Raw genomic sequence first — 12,056 nt, forward strand, 5'->3', positions numbered from 1 at the left:
TGGGGGTAATGGAGGTACCCCATGATTTTTGTGTTCCCTGCTCTGTTCATGGTTTTAATTATTGGCAGCTCACTTTCATCTCTATGTATTTGTATTTGTAGCAAGGGAGTAAGAAGTACTTTGCAAAACATACTAAGATCCTACACTGAAAAATCCTCCAAAGTACAAATACTACTGCAAAGGGACATGTTGAAAAAAAAGTGGTGGTGATGTTAGTGAAAGGAAATGACCTTATTTAAGCAGGGTGCTACCTGTCTTTATCTTGTCTCCTGTGATAAGCCATTTTTGGTCACAGTAAACTATATTACGGCTTGGTTGTACTGTTGTGCCTTATGTTGGTGGTGTTGTTTCAGGTTCCAGTTGTGAGCAGTGCAGAGAAGGAGCCACGTATTCAGGTGCAGTAATATCTCCCAACTTAGAAACCACTAAAATTATGCGAGTTCCTCATGCTATGTCAGTGTCTGACTGCATCGCAGCATGTTGTGACCTATCTGGTTGTGACTTGTCCTGGATGTTTGAACGACGCTGTTACATCGTGAACTGCCAACACAAGGAGAATTGTGAACCTAAAAAAATTGAAACTGTAAAGTCCTATCTGACTTTTGTGCTGAGGCCTTCTCAGAGGCCAGCCTCGCTGCTAGGATTTGGACAAGTGGTCCCAAGCATGGTCCACTCTGTGGGACTCCAAAATGAGCCATCTGAGGAAGTGAGTAGCCTCAAGGAGCTGTCTCTGCTTGGCAAAGATCCCAGCCTTGAGGAGATACCTGAATACATTGATGATTATAAAGAGTTGGAGCAGGACCCCTTTCAGGTGAGCATCAAACATGAGCAGAAGGAGAGTGCGGATTATGCTGACTGGGGCCTAATGGTGCCAGGTGAAAATGGCTTCAACTCTTCTGTGGGTGATGATGGAGATAACCAGGAAGACTTTGCTGAAAAGAAAGGGGACGCTGGGAAGGTAGAAAGCCTTCTGAATAAAACCAGCTCTGAACTGAACTCTGTCACTGAACACTCCACAGAGAGGTTGTCATCTCTCCCAGAGATTACACCATCCCCTGGGAAGACATTTGAAAGTGAAGCAGCTGTTCAACTTCTTGCTCAGCCTGATGATGCTTTGCAAAAAGAGGTATGTTTGCCCCTCAGGAAGCAGGTGGAGTATGGTGAGGCCACTTTGCAATTGTTTTGGTTTTCAAATCATGTTAGGTTATTGCTTTGTAATGTAACCCTAACACTCAAATGACTTACAGTCCTGTTACAGTGTAGAAAAGGCTGAAAGGGAGAGGGTTGTCTTAACAGGCAAATGAATCGCTGAAGAACTCTCTTCTGTCAGGTGATAAGGAACAGAGCTCCTTTTTGGGACACTGTCAGGTTTCCTTGACAGTGTACAAATGAGGGGGCTTGGACCTGATATAATAGTGTTATGGTATTCTTCCCTTTTGACCCTTGGCGACTCATTAGAAGTAGTTAGCTGAGCAATACTAGTGGACCATCTGGTATCCAAAGGCCAAGACCAGTAAACGTAAGTTCCTTCATCAATAAAATTAAGCCTGTTTAATGGGTTTCATGCTACTACTGCACAGTGGTGTTACAGATATAATGGTGCTGAGTAAATACTTTTTATAATGCTTTTAAAATGTATGAGAGGCAAGGTACGTAAGGAGGGACAGTGGTGGTTTTGGACCATGATGTACAGCAGGATAAAGTGGATGAGGTGTTTTTGTTCTCAAAATACTTTTCTTGAGTCTGGCAATAAGAAAAATAAGTTGAATGCTTAAAACCTAATTTAGATACTTAAGATGCACCTGTCCTCTATTTATGCCAACCAGTTTGATCACTTGAGACCAAAGGGTCTCTGGTTCCTTAAGAACAAACAGGGTGGGATCAGTTGGAAAGTTGAAACAGGCTGTCAAGTCAACATTTACTGGGTTTGACACACACACCTGCTAGAGCGAAGAGGAAGTGAAGCAATGTTAGCTGGATTGCTCCAAATTCCACGAGATTCTGTAACCAGAAACTACCTATCTCTTGCTGTAAAAGTGATAATTTATTGCCATTACTGTAGGGAAGAAAAATACATGTAAATAAGAAAGTTGCATGAAATCTGTGATAACTGAGGTTCTTGGGGGGTGGGGGGAGGGTGACTGAAATGGGAAAAGTATGTGTGGAGAGCAGCAAGTCTTAAGATACAATCTAACTTGGCTACCATTGCAGCCTAGAGATGTGGCAGTTTCTGGGCTCTGCTTGGAGATCTAGATATTCTGAGAATGGGGATTCTTGGGGGGCCTCTGGGAGTGGTGTGAGGAACATGAATGGCTGCTGCAGCTGGGAGAGGACAGCTAGCAGAGGCTGGGGCTTCTACCAGCTCCGCACAAGCTCTGTCAGCTGTTCTTGATCAAAGGGTGCTTTGGGCTTTTGCCCTAGCTGGCTCACCATCACAGGGGGTGATGCACACTTTCAGCAGGTGCTGGGGGGAGGCCTAGGGGCTCTGCCTAGAGGTAGCAGTGAGCTAGTCAAGAGTTTATATGGGTCAGGGCTGGCAAGCCAACTGTTGTGGGCAACATTAGGGTGCATGTCTGCTCCAGACTGCCTGGTCAGGAACAAGTAGATGAAGCCTTCAGGCAACTGAGAGGAGCCTTATATTCATGGCCCCTGGTCCTCATGGGGGATTTAAGCAACTCCAATACCTACTGGGAGGGCAAGAGAGCAGGGCACAAGCAGTGCAGGAGGTTTGTGGAGTGTGTTGATGGTGTCTTTAAGAAGTTATCAAAGGTGATTGTGGAGCTGACAAGGAGAGAGGCTCTGCTAGACCTCACCCTTGCAGGCAAGGAGGGATTGGTCGGTAATGTGGCCATGAGGTGGTGGAGTTCAGGCTCTTGAGAGTGGTGGGAGTAAGTCAAAAAGCAGGGTCACAGCCATGGGCTTCAGGAGAGCAGCCTTTGGCCTGTTGTGGAATCTGCTTGGAAAAATCCCAAGGGATACTGTCCTGGAGATCAGTGGGGACCATGAGAGCAGGTTGCTTTTCAAGGATCACCTCCTCCAGGCTCAAGATAGACTGTGACTTTTGTGATTGACCAAGTTGATCTGGAGTGTATTGGCATGCGTGAGAAGAGATTAGAACTTGTGTCCATGTGTATGGACGAACATTTGATAACAGATAAAGTGCTGTTGCAAGTTGAAGAGTCGGTACTGCTTCTGCAAGCAGAGTTGACAACAGAAGACTTCTTTTAAAAAGTATCTATCATGCAGACCTTGAAATGAGCATAAATTAACATGAGAGTTTAGGCGAGAGGCGTAGACACTGTTTGTTTTTTCTATTAGTATGCAAAAAGCACATATAAATGTACATATGAAAAGTATGAGTCCTAAGTGTACGGTCCCTGCTGATAAAACTTAGAGTGACATTCTGTCATGCACTAGAGTTGCAGTTAGTTCTCAAAGGGCAATAGTTGAGCTGTTCTTAGAAAGTTAAAATTAAGGAAACCCAACCACTGCTGTACTAAGCTCATCTCCCATTTTTCCTTCCGTCTGCTAGGGGAAACTAACAAGCATCTTTTAGTTACTGCCTGTGCTGTGTGGTGGAAATTAAGCCATGGAAAGAACCTGCAGTAGTTCCATGCACCACCATGTTTCTGCACTTTGGGTGTGCAGTAAGACTTGAGGCTTGCCTCCATTGTATTTTGCTGGCAAATGGAAGTCTCATTAGCACTGTGCTAAGTTTTAGTCAATTGTCAGGATCTCTGCTGACTGAACTGCTTATGCCTTGTACTTAGAGAAGCCATACAACTTTGACTTCACCTAAAGTGTGTGGCAAACAGAGCTGAGCAAATTTGTTCCCCATCTCTGAGATCATGTGAATACAGCTTCATGAAAGATGGGATTTCACATCTTGCAGTGGTAATGATATATATGGCCAAGCCTACTTTGTAAATCTTTTGTTTTGATTTTGCCACCCCAGTCAGAAAGATTTTGCTTTCTCTCCATGCACTGCCTGTGTAGATGGGAGTTTCTTGCAAAGTGAAATGAAGAGAAACCTGTTTCTCACTGGGACATGGAGGAAGCATTCCCATGTGGTCTTTATATTACACTAACATTATGCTAGCATAGCCATTGAAATTCCTGTGGAAAGGCTGAAGAATGAGCTTGCTTCTTTCAGTGCAGAAGGGATGAAGCTCCAAAACTGTGGGTCAGTCTTCAGCCCCAGCTGGCAGTGATGTTGAAGAGCTGATAAGACAGCTGTAGGTAGAAGGTGATCAGGCAGTGCTCTGTTAGCAGAGCTGTAGAAGGTTGATGGGATAGCATTGAAAGCCGTTCATGAAATGTATTGTGAAATGACTCTAAAGGCTCTCTATTAATGTAGAGAAACATTAAGAATCTGGAGAAGCAGAATGTTTTGAGCAACTGCCAAAGCCTGCGAAGCCTTTGTTTCCCAAGCAGGAATCCTTTTAATTTAGACATTCGTAGAGAAATGAAGATGACAAGCAGTTTTGGCAAATGCCTTTCCCTGGCCTTCCCCAGATTCAAATTCAGTCCAGACGCATCTCCACTCCCCTTCTTTTCACTGGACTTTATGCTCAGTCCCTTTGATGAGGCGACAGGTGGCACAGGAGATTGGGATTGGTGCATGGCAGTTTCCTTTTTCCCACTTATTGCTTCTTCCTCTTTTCTGCCACTGTTTCTTCCTTCTTACTTGTTTGCTCTGCTCTGGTGTGGGCTTTTCAGTGGGCCTCAGTCCCCTAGGAGGTGGCATGAAGTGCCTTGTTCCAGGAAGGTGTCTCCAGCCCTGTGCCCAATAATGTCCCCTTCCATGTGTTACTTGTCTCCTGTTATGCATCCCCTCCACCTCCTCCTGTGTCCCCTGCCCCCAGTGGCTATTGCTTTTTCTTAACTATGTCTGGGTGGTTGCAGTGTTGGTGTGTGGTGGCTTGTTTTTGTCCATTGCCGAACTGGGACCACAGGGGTGACCTCTGCAGCCAGTCCCCTGCCACCCAAACCCTGCCACTTACACCTAACACAAACTTCCTGCTTGGCTTCAAGTTTTTCTGGTTTGAGAACTGTACTCTAGTGAAAAAGATGCTGCCTGTGATAGGATTTCCTTTTTGTGTCTCCTCCAGCAAGCAGACATTTTAATCAAATCTCGTATGGATTGTTCAGGCACATATTTATGTTTCTTTCTGAAAAAATGTTTCTTTGGAAACCAAATTTTGTTATTAAGGAAATCTTAAGTTTTTATACTGGATTAAAAATGCTGAGATGTCTCCAAATAGTTTTCTTACTGGTATATGATCCAAACTACCTCTCAAACTCTGGTATTTTTATATAGATTATGAAAATGTGAAGATCTTAAAACCATTTTTGCTAATAACTTTAAGGAAATACCCTCTGTTTATTGCATGTTATACAATATTTTCCTATTCTCCACTTAATTCTGCCACAGCAATTCTATAGCTTTCTTCCTAGATCCATGCTGATGCACTCCCTTCTGCAGCTTCCAGACAAAGCTGTTTTGACAAGCAAGACAGAGCAGGGTGGCAGAAATGCAGTTCCCTCCCTTCATAGTAGTCAGCAGGATGCAGTGTCCTCAGGTGCTGTGTTCTTTGAACAAGGACCTGGATAGAGATTTTAAACTGTGAGACCAACCAAACGCAGGCCTCTGGAGTCTGTGCTCCAGGAGCATCCTTGCCATAAATGCAGTCAGGTGTAGGGGGTTTCTGTATGTGACTTGGGATAGAGCATATGGGGTCTGTTAGTTAACTGAGTAACCTGGCTTTTGGCTTTACATCAGAGTTCAGAGTGATCTTATGGACTGTCACGCTCTAGCAGCTGAATAATGTGAATACATTTAGAAATCTGTACAAAGTAAATGCTGTCACGCTGCCCAAACCAGGAGTCTGCAGTGCTTCTTATCCTTGAAGTGAGATACCTGTGAAGTATTAATTGTCTCCTTAAAATTTCCAGTTAACTGCTGATCTGTTAAGCAAGGTGAGTTTTTCAGGTTTTGGTCAGATTCCAGCCACTGCTATGTTGATGATGCAACGTTTCAAACATTCAATAGGTTAGGCCCGACATGATTCTTGGGTGTGTTGCATTTGCAGGAATAATGGTGCAGTCAAAATGCATAAAGCTCTACCTAAGAAACCTGAAGATGGCTGAGAGAATATATGTGATGAAGAAAGAGCCTTTTAATGTCTGATTGATATGCCTTCAGAATTGGTACTTAAGAGTTAGAATGCAGTAGAATATCAGAGATGTTCGTATCTTATTTTGGCTTTCTTTCAGTTTTGAGGCCTGTGAATGCTGAACAGTCCTGTTTGGTTAAAAATGTATTGACTTGATCCTTAGGGGATGTATAAGACCCCTGAAAGATGTTTTGATATTTAGATTTACCTGTCAGAAATATTTGTTTCTTTCTTGAAGTCTGCACTTTGTGTCATACAGTATGATGGTTTGCTCTTTTGCAACTCCTCAACTGTACAATTAGTAGAGGTCATACTTGCTTGAAATCGTTAGACAGATAACTGAATGCAGAGAAGCAGGGAGCAGCAGAGTTTCACTGCTGACAGAGCTGCTCTCCATAAGGTTTTCCAGATAAATGAGAGCAAATGGTACTGCAGTTATATAGTAGTCATGTGCAGAGGGACATGGAGGAAACACTGCTGGGGAAGCAGTTGTATAAAACACAATACTAGCAGCCCTTGACTGTCCGGAGTCCCGATCAGATGTCTTTAGGGGTACTTGAGGAAGATGCCTCCTTGAGGATGAAAGGTGGGTTGCCTGGAGGATCAGGATGGAGCAAGGCAACGTGGTTGGACTTGTCCTTCCCATTCATGGGGAGAAAAGAAAGCACCCAGTCTGTGGTGTCAGCCAGGGACCAGAAGGGAAGAAGGATCCCCCTTGACATGATACTGCTGCCTGCACTGAAACTTGGAGCTTCCCCATGGAACTGCATGACTATATTTTTCCTTTGGTGTGTTTATTTTGTAATAAGCAGTAGTGGCTGTACAGGTGGGTAAAAGCAAACAAAAAACCCACAAAGCCTATACCAACAGAACTGCCTACCTTACTCACTTTGAGAAAGAGTCCTTCTTTTCTTTCCTTTTCTTTTCAGTTCCCAAGCTGGAATTCAGGTTAATCTTTCCTTCCACATCTGTTCCAGCGTATCGCTCAGGGATAGTTTCTGCTTGAGAGCTCAATTTCTGATACTGCCCATGCCCCAGTTATCTGCTGCCTGCTAACATTCTTAGTTTAAGCTATCTTTTCAACTGTGACACCGCATCAGACGTGACAGTGCCACAGGGCACCTTTTTGACTGCAGAGTTTGCCTAGGTTTGCTGACTGAAGACATGTTTGGTGCTGTTGCAGAAGAGAGTGTCCCAGGAAAGGTACATTTGAGGTGACTTTGTCCCCATCTGTCCTACAAAGCCAGGATGGCTGCTTCTCAGCTGATAGATTGGCAAAGGGCCAGGAGAGGAGGAAAGCCAGAGGAAGCTCAGAGAAGTAGATTTCCCTCAAATTTGGAAGGCAAAGAAACACTTTCGTTTGCCAAAGTGTGGTAAAGATGATCTTCTTGGAAGATGTGGGATGGAGTATGTAAAGGAAAACTGTATGGAAAAAAGGCCTTTTATCAAGGTATGAGCCAGGACGGGCCTGAGGCTTTCCTTGTGCATGATAATGTTGTCAAGAATGAGATTCCTGCCAAGGGTCTAGGCTTGGCATGCTGAAGGCACTACCTTAGGGGAGCTGCAGTCCCTGATCCTGCTGTCAGTGTCCCAGCTGCTCAGACAGATCTTCTTACTGTCCGTGTACTGAGTGGAGCTGGAGGTGTGGGCACAAAGGTGCTTGTGTTATCTGTGTTATGGACCCATCTGGAGGTGCAGGTCCTGGTGTGGCCCTTGGCATCCTCACAGGGTAGGCAGCCACAGTCCCTGACACTGCACAGGGATCTTTTCTCTCTGTCCTTGTTGAAGGCAGAGATGGAATTGCAGATGACTTCCATGCTGTCTGTTTCCTTGCAGGCTGGGAAGCAACAGTCCCTGACATGACTTTCATGTTCCCAGCTGCACAGGGAGCTTTTCCTCCTGTCCACATCCAAGGCAGAGCTGCTCTGATTTCCTAGGGAGGCAACAGGCTGCAGAGTGAAAGTGGAGCATCTGAAATTTTAAGAGAAACTGAGAGCTGGGACTGTTCAGCCTTGAGCAGAGAGGGTTCGGGGGGATCTTACCAATGTGTATCAATAACTATGGCAGGAGTGAAGAAGATGGAGCCGGACTCTTTTCAGTGCCGTCCAGTGATGGGACAAGAGGCAATGGACACAAATTGAAATACAAGGGATTCTATTTAAATACTAAACCCCATCTTTTTCTTTTTTCCTGTGAGAATGGTCAAACACTGGAACAGGTTTTCCAGGGAGGCTGTGGATTCTCTGTCCTTGGAGATATTCAAAACCTGACTGGACACGGTCCTGAGCAGCCTGCTGTAGCTTACCCTGCTTTGAGGAGGGGCATTGGGCTAGGCAATCTCCAGAGGTCCCTTCCTACCTCAGCCATTCCAACCTTCATAATCCTATTCTTCAGTTAATAGATTATGTACAAATAATAGCAGTATGTTATGTCTTCATGTGCCACGCACAGTAGCCATCATTGGCAAAATGCTTTTCTCTAGATGTTAAGTCAGAAATGAGTCTTGAGAACATAAGGAAAAACTATTGGCCCATAGAAACTAATGTGTCATGGAAACTTGATGGGGCCTGAGAGAGAGGGGCAAGGTGATGGGCAAGGGTAGCACAGGGCTGAGTTATTCCTGCAAAACTTGCCGTGTCCTTTGCTGCAGTTCTGATTTACTAACACCATGGGTTAGTGAGAAGAACATGACTGCTTGGTGACTGAAGTAGAGAGATTTAGGGCATTTTATTAGTGGTGAGGAAGTAAGAAAGTATGAACAAGTTCTGGTCTGAGCAGATGTAATAAGAAGGAAGGATTCTGTTATGTTTGTGTGTGTACAGCATGAAGACAGTAATACTCACCACATTAGACTTTCTGTCATTGGCTTTTAAAGGTTTATGACTATATTTAGACCTGTCCTACTGTTCTGTATTATTTTGAGAACTGATAGCCTTAGGTGTGTTCCAGGTTACCTCATTTTGATGACCATAGCCTACACTGTTCTGTATCTGAAACTTGGAAAATGATTAGCATTTCTTACAAGCCTGATGGAAAAAACTCACTCCTCCTTTTGACAGTTATTCTGCATAGGAGTAAAACCTCCTAGTAACATAAATTGGTAGGCTCACCCTACATGCCATTTAAAAACCAGCATACCTCTAAACCTAGAAATGTGAAAAATGGCTCACTTATAACAACTCTTTCCCTATAATTCATTTTTCAGGCTGCTACGCCTTCCCCTTCTTCAGGCAAACTGGATTTCTCCTCAGGTGTGTCAGAGAAAACCCAGACTCCCACAATGACCCCAGAGAATGTCACTGAAGGTGGGATCATGCTACTTCCCACTAATACTGTGCCATCTCAGCCCATGCAGCAATTCACACCACCTGCTACTGCTGCTAAAGCAGGTAATGTTTCAGCATAGCTGGAGATCTGAGGGGTACCTGCAGGTTGGACAGCGGGTGGGGATGGCTTTACTACTGTCAGGCCTCCAACCTGTTGTTAGTGACAAGCTTGCTCTTTATCCAAATGTAACATCATCCCACTTTAAGCCTGTAGACCTACAGTAACACGGCAAACTCCAGACCCCTTAGCCAGTTACTTCTGAGGCAAAACCCTGACCGAGTCCATCATTAATGGGAAATTATAACTCAAGCAAATATAGCCAAGTAAAAAGCAGAGATAAAAAGCCTTTTTTAAACGGCTTAATTTTTATACTTGGTGAGAAATACCTGAGGCTTTCTGGAGTTTCAGAATAGTCTGTTCTAGCCATACTGTTATTTTTGTGTGACTCTTCAGAACATTGCTCCCTCTCAGAAACTCTTCAGTAGGGTTCCCACTATATCATGTCAGAGATCATGCAGCAACATAGGTGGGACCTGAGGAAGCTCACCCCTTAATAGGGGAGAAGCCTAGCCCTTAGTAGGGGAGAATATGGCCTCCTTATTCTGGGAAAGAAATGTTTTGCTCTGATTTCAAAGCTGTGAGGAAGCCTATCAGATTTCCAGCTGCAGAGTAAAAGTTTTTATTTTGAAAAGGACATGTTTTAACTATGTCCTCTGTAGTTGTGTTAAATTCTGTGTGTATGTTAGAGTATCTCCTTTCTCCTGCTGTGTTTCCTGCCTCCCTATGCACCCTAACAAAAGGTTAGAAGGGCCACAAGAAGCAGAGAAGCACAGGTGTGTGTTCTTCAGCACTCCTGATGTACTGAGGGATATGGAGAGCTAAGCCCCTTGCTTCCTGGTAGAGCAAGTCTAATTTGGGACATTCTTGGCACCCTCTGCCAAACTGCAACCTGCCAGCCAGGATAGCAGTAGGAGGTAACAGGAAGGCATGAGCTACAAGAGATCCCTCTCCAAGGCAACGGATCATCATTACCATTGAGTGTTGACTAGGCAGCTCCTCCTCCTCCTTCACAGGAGGAGGTTGAAGAGGACTCAAAAAGGAGCTTGGAAGAAGAAGCTGAAGGGAAGGTTGTGATGAACCTCACAGTAAGTACTGCTTTGTGCAAGGATTGCCTCAAGTTTGTGTGTTCTCAGCCCTGCTGTCTTGGAAGTCTCGAAGACAGTCCCTCCTTCTCTTCATTGGTCATCACCCTCATCTAGCCATTTTATTCTCATCTCATGTGGAGGTTGAAGTACAAACCTCTGTTCCACTGGTGTCTAGGGCAACTCCCATGAGCAATTACGGAGCCTTGGGTGCATTTAAGTAGCAGTGATAGAAAGTGTGCTGTCAGTGTGGCCTCTTCACTTCATCCATTTTTTAGACCTCTCAGCTGCTACCACTGAGTAGCTTCTTGGTGATGTATTCAGAGTTTGTACGTTGAACGTTTAGACACTAGTGAATGTTGCCTTTGGAAAACCTTTGTTCTGTGGGTTCCCAGTAGTCAAAGGAAGACATTTAAAACCTTTGAAATACAGGTCTATGGGAACCTTTCCTGAAGTTGTGCTCTGGTATGTTTCTGTTGGGGAATGGATTTGTGGACTTCAGCATTTTTGGAAGAGGAAGGAGTTTTCACAGATGAGAACTGGGACGGTGTTTCTGGATGGCAAATAGACTGAATGTGCAGTTCAGCTACAAAATAACACCTTTGTCCTGCTATGCAAATGGAATTTTTAAAAGGGACACCGAGCTGGACATTAAGGCATGCCTCACAAGTCCCACACAAACATAGAAGTAGTGCTTCTTGGTGAAAGAAGGCGTGATATTAGAGTTCTAGCATGGACTATGTTACTTTAATTAGGTTTGTCCTGGTGCAGATGGCTTTTTTGTCTTCTGTAATTGCATATTTTTTAATTCCTGCACTTCCATCCAATTACTAAGAAAAATGCAGAATTCTTTATGCAGAGCAATGTTACCTTTGATATACAGGAATAATCTAAAGCAGAGGTAGGGGAAATGACACTTCATATTCGGGGAAGAAGAAATATTTTGGTTTGGTAGAAGGTGAAGGAGCCATTGTCATGATTATAATAGATTATTATTTGATTATGTATTGAGGAATTCTTTTTTTTCCTTATCCTTGCTTATTCACTGTAGAGTGTTTGTCAAATTTTACTTACTCCATTACAAATAATATTTGAATACTAAATTTATATCCATCCCTTCTGTTAAAACATAATGTATTTATTCTGTCTTAGATACAGTAAAAGAACTTATTGTGTCTGCTGGAGATAACATACAAGTGATGCTACCCAAAAATGAGGTTGAACTGAATGCCTTTGTTGTCCCGTCACCACCTACAGGTGAGTTGAATGGCCTTGGCATACAAGGAGGTGCACACACTACCAACCTGTAAATGCAGACAAGTCCTGAGTTATGTGAACATCCACACCTTGGGATAAAACCAGCTTTCTCATCTCCTACTGCTACCTTTTTTGTGGCTCCAGCTGCAGAGAG

The 12,056-nt window shown here is 43.9% G+C and overlaps 1 protein-coding gene across 2 annotated transcripts in view; it reads left to right on the top strand.

Moving 5' to 3' along the window:
* Positions 1-418: 418 nt before the first annotated feature.
* Positions 419-12,056, top strand: part of KIAA0319 (KIAA0319 ortholog) — a 34,390-nt gene continuing 22,752 nt past the window's right edge. The window contains exons 1-3 of one of the 2 annotated variants that reach the window (XM_075052119.1): positions 419-1,126; positions 9,382-9,565; positions 11,798-11,902. In XM_075052119.1, coding sequence (XP_074908220.1) covers positions 434-1,126; positions 9,382-9,565; positions 11,798-11,902 — 982 coding nt within the window. In that variant the 5' untranslated portion in view covers positions 419-433. The remainder of the gene's footprint in view (positions 1,127-9,381; positions 9,566-11,797; positions 11,903-12,056) is intronic. The other variant, XM_075052120.1, reaches the window with a different exon arrangement.

This window comes from Buteo buteo, chromosome 20, assembly GCF_964188355.1.
Source record: "Buteo buteo chromosome 20, bButBut1.hap1.1, whole genome shotgun sequence".
In the NCBI taxonomy this organism is placed as follows: Eukaryota; Metazoa; Chordata; class Aves; order Accipitriformes; family Accipitridae; genus Buteo; species Buteo buteo.